Source organism: Spinacia oleracea, chromosome 4, assembly GCF_020520425.1.
Source record: "Spinacia oleracea cultivar Varoflay chromosome 4, BTI_SOV_V1, whole genome shotgun sequence".
Taxonomy (NCBI): domain Eukaryota; kingdom Viridiplantae; phylum Streptophyta; class Magnoliopsida; order Caryophyllales; family Amaranthaceae; genus Spinacia; species Spinacia oleracea.
In genome coordinates, this window is record NC_079490.1 from 8,637,703 (window position 1) to 8,653,114 (window position 15,412).

Here is a 15,412-nt window from a genome sequence, read left to right on the forward strand (position 1 = left end):
ACAACCTGACAAACTTACAAGCAAAGAAATAATTCAAACTTTAAGACCACATGCATCCTTGACTCTCGGTCAAGTGTAAAACAATTTCTCTCTCATCCTTTTCCTTCTCCCACCTCATTTTCCACTAACTTGACTTACCTCTTACTTTGACATCTTCTTTTTTTTCTACAATCTTGACCTAAGGTCACAAGTCTCTATCACCAACTTTTCATATATATCTCACCTCATATTACCTCTCCTACACAATTAATAATTTTAATAACTATAATTTCTTTATTGAATTACATTAAGTAAATAGAAAAACATTTATTTTTATTAATAAATATATAACCAGTAATTGTAATAAATAAATATTATATTTACATACTAAATATGAATGTAACAATTGATTAAACAAAAAAAATCAGTAAGAAAATTAAACCAGTGCTGTTAGTTTATCTACAACAAAGCTTGTAATTCATTTTTATAATGAAGGAATTGAGTTGCCAAGGGGTCAGATATATTACTCTTGTCAAGTGTAAGATTAACTTGACATGAAACAAAGTTAGACCATCAACATCCTTGACCCTTGGTCAACTTTAGAACAATTTCTCTCTCATCCTTCTCCTTCTAACACCTCATTTTCCACTAACTTGACATATCTCTTATTTTATCCCTTCTTTTTCTTGCACAACCTTGACCCAAGGTTACCACATTCTCTCACCTTTTTTTAATATATATATCCATCCCAACTCTTCTTTCTCTCACCTAATAATAATAATTAAACACTATTATAATACAATATATACTAAAAGTAATTTATAATGAAAAAATAAATTGGGCATATTGTTTTTTAAAGCACAAAAGTCATATCCCACTGTGCTGTTATCTTGTTGCCCAAAGGGTCACATATGTGACCACAGTCAACTTATAAAATAATTTGACAACTCTCATTGCCAACATTGTGGCTTTTTGTATGGGGCAAGCATCACTTGACAGTAGGCATCTGTCAAGGATGTAGATGCTCTTAACATTGTGAAACTTTTGGGAGGGAAAATAGCACTTGACAGCAAGACCATGTCATAGTTGCTGATGCTCTAAGGAAATAAGCCTAGAAATCTCTCATTTTCTCAAAAAAAAAATAAACACAATATATTCACTCAAAACTCCTAAAATCAAAGATAAACAAAGGCCTTAAAAAAACGCCTAAAATCGAAGAGTAGTAAAGGCCTCAATAATTTCACAAATTACAAAACTCCTAAAATCAAAGCGCTTTAAAGGCCTCCAAAATTTCACAACTTAATTCAATTACAAAACGCCTAAAATCAAAGAGCACTAAAACCCAATCATTTTCCCCAAACAATTAACTAATTTGTGAAACTAATACAGAAGAATTCACTGAAAATCTCGAAATAATTGTCATCGTTATGGCCGAGGGATACCATCTCCGCCATTTTCTTCATCTGCTTAATCCTCTTATCTCTCAACACTTCTATATCGTCGCTTTCTATGCGATTTGGGGTTTTAATATCATCTTCGGTCTTATCCTCCATTGCCTTGGCAACTTGTAAAACTTGAATCTCCAAAATCTGCAGAAATTCGATTCAATTGATTTGTAGGTGGTTGGTGGTTGTGCCGGTTTTATTGTTGTTGTTAGTACCGACAAAGAGGGGAGACTCAAGGGGGTGAGTTAGAAAAAGAGTTGAGAGATAGGAAGGAATTACAATCACCATTTTTGCTTTAGATATGAGGAGAGAGCAACAAAATATGTGAGATTGGAGATGATCCTTCCTTGGATTCTTCGTCTTTTAGTGAGATACCAATGCCGTAAAAAAATATTGCGGTTTGTTTAAAAATTGGCTACAAAAGTAAACCTTAGAGCATCTACAATGGTAAGCTAATTTGATAATTAGCTTGTTATGCCACATAAGATTTCAAGCTATTTTATTGTTTAGCTAATTTGTGCTCCAACGGCTAGCAACTAGCTTGTTATTTAAATTTGTCCCACTTGTCAATTAATTATTTGACAATTTTGAGAGCTAGTTGTCAAGCAAATTAGCTTGTTTAAGCTAATTTGCTTGGTCAAGCTAATTTATTAGTTTCACTCCAATGGTCTAGCTATTAGCTTGAAACTTTTATAAATTTCAAGCTAGTCCCTAGCTACAACCATTGGAGATGCTCTTAAATGATATTCTTAAACTACTCCGTATCTATTGACTATATTTAATTTTTAGATTATCAATTACTCATCATTTACTTTTGCAATTTATAAAATATCTAAATTAATCATTTGTTATTTCTTCTTTTTACAGGTTATTGTTTCGACTTTTCATATTTGACAAAAGTGGCAATTTGGGAGTAACCATACTACATGACCTTGCACAACACCTGTTAGACTGCTTAACTACTGAAATAAAATCATTATTTCAACGAGTTTTAATTTAACCTAACTATATAATCTACTAAATTAATTAGCTCATCGTATTTAACATTAAAATATATTGTTTTACATTCATGCAGCCTAATTGGCGCACTCGAGTCATGGAAAAAGTATTCTCAACCTTCAGAAAATAAAGTTTTTTCGTGGTATGTGCTACCTACATCGATTTGAGATTTTAATCCAGGACATTCTTGTAATGTTAGTTATGTGTTGCACATCGATTGAGTGGAGGAGTGCATGTGGTTACTCAAGTACATTTCAGGCGAGAGAAAAAATTGAAACAAACTATTTATATGTTTAATTACTTTACTTTGGTACTAAGATTTTGATTTTTCGTCAGGTAAGGGCTTGAGTATTACACTGTTTCAGTATTTAGATTACAAGTTTGACGTATGACCTCACCATTTTAAATATGAACTTTGTGAATGATTTTTCAGTGCCAAATATTTGTTATGATTAGTTGTAATTACACAATTTTAAGTTTTTATAACATTCCAAGACTAGTAATAAATAAATACTCCACTACCAACTACCACCTAATAAATTAATAAGTCGATTAAATTGCATGTGTTGGTCAAACTGGGGAGAGTATTAAGAGACATAGGGAGTACAATATAAAACTACGTATAACACATTGTGAAGGGGTCGAAAAAAGGGACGAGACACTTTTCCTAAGGAATGGCTCGAATTGATTGTCCTCGTGGATGTGGAAATTAATCATATTAAGTAAAACGGGACTAACTGTGGGCATTAGCCTCTTTTTACTAGACTTTTGAGTCATCATTCAGTTTTCAACGACATTGAGGAAAACTGACAAAACCCGGTTATTGGGATACGCAAGTAAAGACGAAACTCATGCAAACATATTTGACCACAACGGCCTTAGGTTCCCTTGTTATCCCTGATGTGGAGGTCTCTCAACGTACATCCGACGGAGTAGAGATTGAGAGTTCGGGGACGTTTACTAATACGGGGAGTGCCCAACATTAGCCCACGCGACGAACCTTACTAGTTCATTGCGACGACGAAAGGGACATGTGTTAGACTTCATTACTATTGAATTGATTTTAATGCACATATATTAACTAAATGACGTCAAAATAGTGATTTAGATTGATTAGCAGTGCTTAACAATAACAATTTTGTCTAGGAATATGTTATTAGGTGTGATCAATATAGCAGGTTATGTGAACAGATTTATAATGATGACGAAAACAATAAAAAGTATGGTTTTCGGGTTACAATATATCTTAGGCTATATTGCGGTCAGCAACACTAACTACTTGTCTTTACTAGATTTTCTTTTCTGCTTCGAACTTCCCGGTAACTGACTGGTTGTCCTTGATTCCTGGTACGATTCCTACAGAGTTTCTCCTTAGATTCTTCGATTTAGGCTTATGAATTGACTATAAGTTTGGAAGTAATTGGGATGGTTCTGAGTGTTTAGACGGACATAGTTCTGCTTAACAAGAGCTAATACGGTAGAATGATTACGAATACAAGACGGGTTTAAAGCTTCGGTTAATGCTCAAGCGGGGTTATTTGGTTGATATTTGGTATCGATTTTCGGAGTTTAGAGGGTTGTATTTATAGTGTAACTAGAAAGGGCAGTGGGTAATGGATCCGACCCGGATCCGTGGATCCAGATCCTTTTTTAGCTAATCTGGATCCTCAATTTTTGGACCCGACGGATCCGGGTAGGATTTGGATCCTTGGTTTTAAAAACGGATTTGGACCGGGTCCTAAGTCAATAGCCGGATCCGGATCTGTTTACCCATTTTTAAAAAAGAAGTAAAATACAAATTAAAATAAAGAGTAAAATGAAAACCCTAAATCTTTGTTTCTTTTTTTCCTCACAACCGTTACTCTCTGGCTTAAGAATTGTAGCATTATTGAAGTTTGTTGAACTTGTAATATTATTTATGTTTGATTTTAGTGAATGCTTGTATGGACAAATAAAGTTGTTATTGAAGTTTTATTAAACTATGTTTTAAGGTTAAAATGAAAACTAGGGTCGTTTGATGTAAATATAAGTTAAGATCCATTTTGGACTCGGATCCGTAGGATCCGTCGGATCTGGATCTGGATCCTCAATTTCATTACCCTGCGGATCCGGGTAGGATCTGGATCCTTGCTTAAAAAACGGATCTGGATCTGGATCCTAGAGCTAGCACTAGCCTGACTAGCGATGGAAATAAGCCGTGCTTGTCAGGCTGCGTCAGATTTGTCAGTTGCTGAGTCAGTGACAACTCATTCTAGAATTTTACCCATGTCGTGATTGGGTGAGAAACAAACTGTAGCGCCTGAATAAAGTGGCGTTGGTGTTTGTGCGGTAGAAAATAGCGGCGCATGGGTGCCACGCGCTGGAAAATCCAGCGATGGTAAATTCTATCTGCCGGTTTTTCTAGATTCTTCCGCTTGGTTCCAGATTCTATCTCTTTCACGGTTATCTTCTCTACGATATTGGTTGGAGTGCAATTCTTATCTTTTTCAAAGGATTATTTGTAGTGCAATGTTATCGCTTTGAATATCTATCTTGTACGGTTGCTATTTCTGGTAGCCGTTAAGCATACCAGTTACTATAAATGGCAATTACTAAAAATGAAATATAGGTTCCAGAATCACGCCAGTCATTCACATGTCGTTCTTTGTGTACTTAGGAAAGTGTTGACAAGCGATGTTTGGTTCAACTCCCACTACGAGACAAGGTCAAAGCCATCACACAATTATTATATTTTAAAAAAAAAAATTGTCTATAAACCTACTAAAAAATAACAAAAATGAATAAACACAAAAACATCAATGATTTGCAAATGTTATAACTTCTTCGGCACCTTAGCCTTCCTATTTCTCATTTTAACCACTCTTTTATGATAATTTGAATGTTGAACTTTATCAAAATTAGGGCTCGAAACGGGTCGATATTCGGGCAGTAACCGACCCGTTTTGAACCGGACTCCACATGCATTGCATAATGTTCTTGGGCCCATTGGGCCTTCACGCCATTGTGGAGTTTTTGTAGCTTGACAATGTACACAGTTTCTTGTTATTGCACCGGTATCCCTACCCGTATCCATACCCGTGTCGCCTTCAAATGAATTTGAAGGTACTTCTATATTTTGTTCGGTATTACCAGCAGGCCCCCAAGAAATCTTTTTGGTTCTTGAGCTACGTTTCCGGCGAACTTGAGTTACGTGACCGTTGATAGTCGTAAAAGAACAAGTATTTTCCGATTGATTTTCCGACGACCGACTTCTTTTCCTTGGATTCGCTTCGTAATTATTATCAGTAGTAATTTCACTTACTTCCTCTTTAGGTGACGTCATCAGCAACTTTTTAGGTGACGTCATCAGCAACTGTTGTTGTTGTTGTTCCACAGGTGGTTGTTGCCTCAAAAAAGCCTCATTAGGTGACACTAATACTGATGAAGGTGTCATTAACGAATGATAATCATCATTAGGTGACACTAATCCTGATTCATAATCCCGATAAACTTGTACGTTTTCTTCTTGTAAAAGGTATTGCAAAAACATATTTTCGTCTCGAAAACTCGGTAAAACTATGGAATTATAAGGAACATCCATGGGAAATAAATCATCCAAAGAGTCATTTGGAACACATAACGGTTCTTCATAATAAAAATCTTGCTCGTCGTATAGACACATGTCATTAATTCATATGAAGAATTATTGTAAGGGTTTTTGCGATGTTTTATTCGTCTAACTAATGTTTGGTTTTATGTTTAATTAACCACGTTTTTATAGAACAACAACAACAACAAGAAACCTAATATGTTTAGGGTAATCTAATTTAGGTAAACTACAATAAAATCCTTAAAAGGGATAAACTAGGGTTGTCATAAGGACCAATAAAAAAACATAATAACTCCAAAGATTATATTGACGTAATCAAGGATAATAATTATGTTTTTTATCATTTTGTTATACGCGTATACCGTATTTATAGAACCCACAAAAGATATACTTGCCTTTAATAAACATGACTTTTTATTAAATTAACCAAGGAAACCTAAAACATACGTAGTATATACTTTCCTTTAATAAATTGGACTTTTTATTAAATTGACCAAGGAAACCTAGCTAAAAGCCTTAAACATATATACTTTCCTTTAATAAATAGGACTTTTTATTAAATTGACCAAGGAAAACTAAAACATATATACTTTCCTTTAATAATTAGGAATTATTTTAGTATTTTCCTTATTTACTTTTATTTATTTTAGGTTAAATGCAGTAATATTCTAGCCTAACTTTTCGAAGAAACAATATTTCGATTTAGTTGGGAAATGGTTTTTCGAATCAAATTCAAGAATTAGTCAGAGCTTTGCAGTTAAAAATAATAATATGATGGTGAATTTGTTATGGGTTAGTTTTGATCTGTCCTCATCTTTTAGGCATTTTTTTTTTCTAATTTGTGTGAAAAAATTGAAAATGAATGCTTGTTATACGGAATATGTGGTTTTTACTTTTTACGTACTCCCTCCGTTCCCTAATGTTCCTCACTTTTCCATTATGCGCGGTCTCCAATGCACTACTTTAACCGTTGATAATTTTAGTTTCGTATTAGTAAAAATTATAAAAAATTGATATTTAGAAAATTTATATTGAAACGAATCCAATGATATCCCACAAGTTAACATTTATACTCTTAATCATACTATTAATTACGGTCAAAAATTTTACTCTGCATAAAAATAAAAATAAAAATAAATATAAGGTTACATACTGACATACATAATTTGGAGTGATCAGTGAATCTCTTGACGAAGAAAAAATACAATGAAGTAACAATTTTTATTATACAACCGATTGTTCCGTAGTGTGGATGCGCCAACTTACGAAGTTTGCGATGATAGTTGGATTGATTTTGGCCTTCGGGTGTGGTGCGCGCAATAATAGTAAGGGTAAGGCCGTAGAATTCTAAAAATAAAAAATAAAAAATACTTTCCTTTTTTACTTTTCATTGTTTTAGGTTAAACGAAAGTATTTTGCATGTCAATGCTAAGACTTACTCTTCTCCCCTCCTCTCTGCCTTCTCTTTTTTTAGCCGCTATAGGCCGAAAATAGTCTAATATTTTCGAAAATTAGACTATTTCCGAGTTTTCTCTTCATTTAATTAAGTTATTGTCTCCTAAAGTTCAATAAATTTTCACCATATGGACGGAATTCGTCCTTGTTTCTTTAGTCCACCTATGGTGGAGTTAGTTTTAGTATGTTTTATTTGTCTTTCACTGGATCCATGTAAAATTGGTTCGTTGGTAATATTTTCGAGTGCATTCAGATGAATCAAGTAATTTTGATGAATCAATTTTTCGAGTGCATTCAGATGAATCAAGCAATATATGCAATATACGTTCCAGCGTGGTGTATACAGGAGACATGTAGTTTTGATGAAGGAAACCTTTATTTGATTCAATTATCATGTACTCCCTCCGTCTCTTTTTGTTTTTTACGTTTGGTTTTTTTCACGCGTTTTAACGATTAATTAATTTGCATCGAGATTCCTCAATTTTTTTATTTAAACAAGGTAAATTACGTTTATTTATAATGATTTCACTTTTATCAAAATTCTGATATTGGAAAATGAGATAAATTTAATGTTTTAATAGAAAAGTGTGAAAAATTAAATGACCCAATGAATTTAATTGGTTAAAATAATAATTAGACACAAATTTTGATAGAATACTAAGTCATTTATGTGATAATATAAAAGGAAATGTAAAGAACATTTTGAAACACCCAAAAAGGAAAACGTAAAAAACAAAAAGGAAGGTAGAAGAAACAACTACCACTACAAGAAAAGGTACTATTAACGACGGGAAATCCCGTCGCGAAAGGTCAATAATCATTGATTAACGACGGGATTTCCTGTCGCGAACCCGTCATAAAAGGGGGTCGTCGTTAATAGAAATCCCGTCGTAAATTTTTCGTAAATCCGTCGTAAAAGACATTTGCGACGGTTATTCCCGTCATTGTTTGGTTGTTAGCCCCGTCGCAAAAGGCTTTTGCAAAGGGATTTTTGACCCGTCGTAATTAGGTTGTCGTTAAAGATACAAATTCTTGTAGTGTACGTAGTGATTTGTCAGATCAATATTTCTCTTGGTTGTATGGCGCTTTATTAATGAATTAATTTCCTTAATTTTTTTTTTGATAAGACTTACCCTTGTTTGTCAAGGTTGTCTAATGAAGTAGAAACATCATTTGACGTGCATATTGTAGAAGAAACAACTATGTAGTGATTTGTTACTTAAGAATTTCGAAAATACAATAACACCATAAATGTCTATGATATCCATGTAGTGATCAAACTTATTATTAATTTGATCATACAATAACACCATAAAAACCTATGAGGTCCATGTTAGTGATCAAACTTATCATTTGTTACTTAAGAATTTCGATAATACAATAACACCATGCAAACCTATTGTCTCCACGTACTGATCAAACTTATTATCTTCATTTATTTGATCACAAATCAAACCCTAACTTTAATTTCCCAACAAGCATAAAAGCCTTATACACCACATGCTTAATCACGTGTGATCCACCCCATGCATTAATCAACTCCTTCACCACTCTTTCATCCAACAAATCCACACCCTTTTCCTTAGCCATTGCAACAGCTGACCAAGACTTCAACATTGCCAAAAACCCCTCAAACGACACCGTTTTGGGAATGTCCAATTTCATGGGCCTCCCCTCACACCCAAGCCCAACCTCTTCAAAGGGAAATGGTAACGTTTTGTACCCGTCAAACACGTATTGGACCTTCGGATCCCAATACGGTAGGGTCGTGTTATGAAATTGTTTCATTACCGGGTCAAATACAGGACTCACGGTTACGTCGTTATAACACCAGACCGCGATAATTCCTCCCGGTTTTTTTAATAACCGGTTCACTATAGAGTAGAAGTTTGGAAGATCGAACCAGTGGATTGCTTCGGCTACTGTGATTAAATCGACTGAGTTTTCGGGTCCAATTAAGGATATGAGTTCATCGTTAGTGAGACCCGGTGGTGTGTGGAGGTACTTGACCCGAGGATGGTGCACGGCCCGGTTTATTTGAGGCTCACTTATGTCTGTGGCTATCACTTGATTGTAATGCTCAGCAACCTTGGCAAATTGCAAGAGGGAAACAAATTTTTTTGTCAATAACTTTAGCACAACAAAATAACAAATATCAGGTATGTACATTGAATCTATCTTCAGTGTTAAAGTTGCATATTGAGAAACATGTCAAGTTAGAGTGGAACGACTAAAAATATAGATGATGTATTATCTACCGAACTTTTATCTTTATAATGCAATGTTTTGTATTGTTTGGTGTGTGTACAATTGTTTTAATGGTTTGTTCAAATGAGCCCCCTAGCTATGTTTATTTATAGACCTCATGTCCTTGGTCTAGAATCTTCCTAGGCAGGCCCGGCTCTTAACATGTCCAAGTGATATACAAAATAGGGCCCCAAAAACTGTATAAGTCCATTTCGTTGAGCATCATTGAAAAAATTTAGTAGTAGCTTAGTTGGTTGAACTTGATTGTTTTTTAACCCTGAACCCAAGTAAATCATGGGTTCTATTCCCAACAACAACTTTTTTTTAATTCTTTACTAGATTAGATCATCTTAAAAAAATCATTGTTTTAGAAACCGTTTATTTAATTGATACTACCTCCGTTCCTAAATGATCTTTACGCTTATTATTTGCACGGTAATTAAGGAATTTTGGTGAACATGTGATGGTGGGGTAACAAATAGAAATTGAGTGGCTATAAATTGTCCAACAATGTGAGTGGATGAAAACTAATATTAAAGTATTGTGAGTGGGTAAGTTATGGTGGGTCAAATGAGAGTAAAAATGGAAATAAAGTAGAGTGTAAAGAACTTTCAGGAATGGACCAAAACGGAAAGCGTAAAGAACTTTCAGGAACGGAGGTAGTATATTTTTCCTCATAAATCAAATGCATAATTAATATATTTTGAACATACTCATTTAATCATTTAATATGCATTTTCATCCTATACGTAATTACATATTTTATTCTTCATTTAATATGCTATTTTTTCATTTGATATATATATATATAATATATATATATATATATATATATATATATATATATATATATATATATATATATATATATATATATATATATTCCCTCCGTCCCGGAATACTTGACCTGTTTTCCTTATCGGGCCGTCTCTTAATACTTCACCTGTTTCTAAAAATGGAAATATTCTAACAAATATTATATTATTTCTCACTCCACCCCTATTAACCCACCTACCCATACTCCATACAAAAAATAATTAAAAATTCAACCCCTACTCTCCCCCAACCCCACCTCTTAACCCACCTCCCACTAACTACAATAAAATAATACCCCATTATCAACTACTACCTATTAAATTAAATAAGTCAATTCAAGTTCCTTAAACTCTGTGCCGGTCAAAGCGGGTCGAGTATTCCGGGACGGAGGTCAAACGGTTGTTAGAACTTCTCACGCTTCTCACCATAAGAATGCTTCTCACGTGAGCCTATATATATATATATATATATATATATATATATATATATATATATATATATATATATATATATATATACACATTTGACTAAAATATTACCAAAATCATTTTAAGTGAATTATTATTAAGTGGTATCTATTTATTTTCATGTTTTATATTCCAATATTTTTGCCATATATAAAAAAGGATAGAAAATAAAAAAGAAATAAAGTTGGTACAATTTTAGAAAATGTTTTTGGCGGGAAAATTGTGTACCAGTGAATGACATATGTCACTCCTGGTGTTTATTTTAGTATAATGTAATGTAAAGATTTTTATATTATTCTCTTTTCTTAGGACCTAAACCACACTACGTACTACCGTACTACCACCTTTTAGATGCTACCAATTGATGTTGGCATGAGTGGTTAAGGAGGGTCTCTTGCTCCTTAACCAAGGTCTCGGGTTCGAGCCTTGGGAATGGAAAAAATCTCAACTGGGAGGGATGCTGCCCATCGAGGTACCCATGCAAACTCCCGCGGGAGATTAGTCCACTCGCCGAAGGCGGTGGGAACTCCTCGTAGTAGAACCAAAAAAAAAAAAAAAACCTTTTAGATGCTTCTTTCTTTTCTTCTTCTTACATACTACCTCTGTTTTACAATAGATGCACCGTTTCTCATTTGGTCACTACTCATTAACAAACTTTGATATATTCTTTCATACTCCGTATTATGTAAGAATAAGCATAGTCAAGTGAAATCTTGTTAAATTCGTATCAATGCGAGGATTCCCAATATCAAACTTTTATAATTACACGCAATTAGAGATATTGATGTTCAAAAAAGCGAGTTGAAATACATAAAAAAGAAATGATGCAAGTATTGTGAAATGAAAGTAGTAACATCTATAATTCTTAGATCAATAATGTGCCTTCAAAATTGTAGGAAAAAAATAAAAATTGATAGGGATCTTTTTTTTTAAAAAAAAAAGTAGCACAGTTCCTCCATATCATTTTTTTATTAGCACATTAATATGCAACATTTCCTCCATTTTTTTATAAGGATAGAAATGTCATTTCATGTAAGTAAACTTACTAAAAAAGGAAATGGTGCAATTAATATACAACTTCCGAAAAAGAAAAACGGTGCAATAATAAAAAAAATGGAGGAATTTGTATCTCCCTGTAACTCATCTGGACCCAAAAAAAAAAGGGGGACAACTAGAGGGAAAGAGAGAGAGAAATTACAGCAATGGCAGCTTGGCCGTTGCCGGTACCGACATCCCAAGCTATGGAGTGTTTAGGGGTTCGATCAGCCAACCAAGAAAACCATTCTTTTGGGTAATCTGGCCTTCCTTCCACATATAAATCTGCCTGCTTATCAAATAACCCCGCCATTTCTTATCTCTTAATCCTATTATTAACAAACTAATATAGTTTTGTTCTTGATTATTGATGCCAACATTTTACTTACAACTTTGTAGAAATGATAATGCAATTGTGTTTTTGGGATGTTTTTCCACATATAAAGGGGAATACTAAGTTCACACGTTTATACTACTCCTTTTGCTTCTTGGTCTTGAATTTTTCCATATTTAGATTTCTACTTTGTCTTCAATTAGAAATAAATACAATCATAACATAAAGTAATTAGAAATAAATACAATCATAACATAAAGTATAGATGAGAGTGATGGATAGCTCAGTTGGTTATAGCTTTTATCCCGGTTCCAGGTGATTCTGGGATCGATTCTCATCCCCGCCCTTGTGGCTCATTCGCACCAAAAAAAATATATATATATATATATATAGGTTTCTTCCAGTGATACTTTGACACGTATAGCAGTTCGAGTACTAATATCGATTTTAGAAATTTCAACTCAATCGATTTACAGTAGATAGTTTTGCATAGGGGTGACTTTATGTAACGTTTCAAGACCACTCCCTTTGCTTGTTGGTCTTGAATTTTTCCTTGTTTAGAATTTCTACTTTGTGTAGAAATAGAAATATATTATAATCATACGTTAACTTTAGATTTCTTCCTGTGATACTATGACACGTACTATAGTTCTATTGATTTTAGATATTTCACCTCAATCAAATACACTAGGGCTTTGTTTGGTTTGGTGTGAAAAATTTTTAGTGAAAAACAATTTCCATGGAAAATCTTTTTCAAGGAATTTTTTATTAGTTTTCCTTTGGTTGGTTCCTTGCCAGAAAATTAATATAAAAGGAAAATAAGAGAAGATGGAGGTAAGGAGGAAAGACGGAAAATTGATTTATCTTCCTTTCAAATGGAAAATGTTTTTCCATCTTAGAGGGAGTTATGAAGAATTTGTATTCCATGGCTTGTCAAACCAAACAATGTAAAATGATTGAAAAGGGAAAAATTGTTTGTCATGAAAATATTTTACACCTTGCCAAACAGAGCTTAGATGCAAGTTATGCAAATGAATGACTTTTATGGTAACATTTTAAGAATTTGTCATCTTTTCATGAAAATGCATTAGAGAATGAGATAACATTTCCTCAAGTTGAAGACTACAAACATACGAAGGCCTCTTCTAGGAAGAAACGCATTAGAGTCATCACAACGTGGTCTAGCTTCGAAATGTTTGCAATTATGCCATCAACCTCGGACTTCAACATGATTTCAAGTACAATCACACTTACTTTTTAATTAAAGACATGCCATGGGGGGTTTTAGCCTAGAGATGGGTGAAGAATCCGCTGAAAAATGATTCCATATGGTTATGATTCCATATGGTTTGACGGAAAACATTTCATTAAAAATTACTTCCTCCGTTTTTCTTTTTTTACTTGCACCATTCGGTATGGGCACAAAGATTAAGAAAAATTGTAAACATCAAAATTACTCATAACAAACAAAAGAGAGGAAAAATGTTACAGAGTAGTTAATAATGATAAATGTTAAATGTGAGTAAGGGTCAAGTAAGTATTTAGTGTGTGAACACATAAAAAACCATGTGAAATGAAATAGTGCAAGTAATATGCAACTTCAATAAAATGAAAATAATGCAATTAAAAAAAACGGAGGAAGTATTTTTCATGAATATTTTTTTAAGGGAAAATACAATTAAAATTACTTTTAGTTTATTTGTGTTCCTTATAAGAAAATTTTTTGAGAACAAAGAAATGATAGCGATGGACGAGGGACTGAAGATTTGAAAAGTGATTTTTTATCCTTTCAAATGAAAAGCGATTTCTTTTCATTTCAAATGAAAAAAAAAAAAAAATTCACCCTTGCTAAAATAAATAATGAAAAATGATCTACCCTTGCTAAAACAAATAATGAAAAATGATAGAAAAAGGAAAAATAATTTCCAAAATAAAATATTTACACCAAATCAAATATTCACTTAGGGCTCTATTCTTTTCACCTTGTTTCCACTTCTTTCATGAAAATTAAGTTTAGTTAAGTTTAGATAAAATAAATTCAGGAAAAATAAGGGTTACACATACAATTTTTAACTACTGCGTAAAATTAGTTAAGTTTTAATAAGTTCATATACATTCATAAAATATAAATTCAGAATAAATAAGTGAAAGTTAGGTGAATAAAACGCACCCTTGGGCCATTTTTTGTTTAACATATTTTCAATTGTTTCAGGAAAATTAAGTTTAATAAGTCAAGATGACAAGATAAGTTAAGATAAGTTCTTATTGATTCAGAATAAATAAAAATCAGGTGAATAGAACGCACCTTTAATATATATCTTAATTTCAAGGTCATGAGAAGCTTATTATACATGCATTTCACATTAACGGGACATAAGACTCCTTTTCAAAAAGTCTTGCACTGTGTACAATAAATTTATTGTACATCTAGTAATTTACCCAGTTTTTGATAACTTTTAACATCTTTAAATTAGCTTTTATATCATAAAAAAAAATTGATGGGTAAACATTTTAAAGGATATATGGTTACTTTTATACATTATTAGTAATTTTATAGGGATAATAATTATTAAAGTGAAATTTTTTATCACCAAAAGATAGATAACTTTACATTATACCGGAATAACTTTTAAACATTTTAAGCAACTTTTATTTAGGCGTATAATATATATTGTACACCAACTTTAAATAAAAAAAATCTAATTCCTTTCTTGTTGTTTATGGGTTCGTAGGTTAATCAACTTTCTAATTGTGGTGCTTGTTCATAGAATTGTAGTGTGATTTATGAGTCTGATTAACAGAAAACGAAAAGCAATCACATTATTTTGTTTAAAATGACATACATTTCCTACTTGATTATTCATTCTCCAACACAATTCTGAAGTGTCAGAATCTAGATTGAGTTCAAACATTAATTTGAACGTCTTGTCCCCTTTGAAACTCGTTCTTAGTAATACAAATTATAAATGGAAACGGAGAGATTCAAACCCGAGAATTATCGTACACATACTCTCAGTCTTAACCAGTAGGTTAAGACCTCACTGGT

General features: G+C 32.9%; 1 protein-coding gene across 1 annotated transcript; it reads right to left on the reverse strand.

The window, feature by feature from the left end:
- Positions 1–8,678: 8,678 nt before the first annotated feature.
- LOC110801025 (uncharacterized) lies at positions 8,679–12,485 on the reverse strand. Its single transcript, XM_022006337.2, has 2 exons — positions 12,196–12,485; positions 8,679–9,555 (listed from the first exon to the last, which is right to left on the reverse strand). The coding sequence occupies exons 1-2, from the start codon at positions 12,343–12,345 to the stop codon at positions 8,911–8,913; spliced, it is 795 nt and encodes a 264-aa protein (XP_021862029.2). The 5' UTR covers positions 12,346–12,485; the 3' UTR covers positions 8,679–8,910.
- Positions 12,486–15,412: the final 2,927 nt, after the last annotated feature.

Excerpts from the sequence above, each read along its gene's own strand:
- LOC110801025 (XM_022006337.2), bottom strand. The coding sequence starts at position 12,345 with ATGGCGGGGTTATTTGATAAGCAGGCAGATTTATATGTGGAAGGAAGG. Across the intron at positions 9,556-12,195 it reads ACGGCCAAGCTGCCATTGCT|GTTGCTGAGCATTACAATCA; the intron begins GTAATTTCTCTC and ends CAATTTGCCAAG.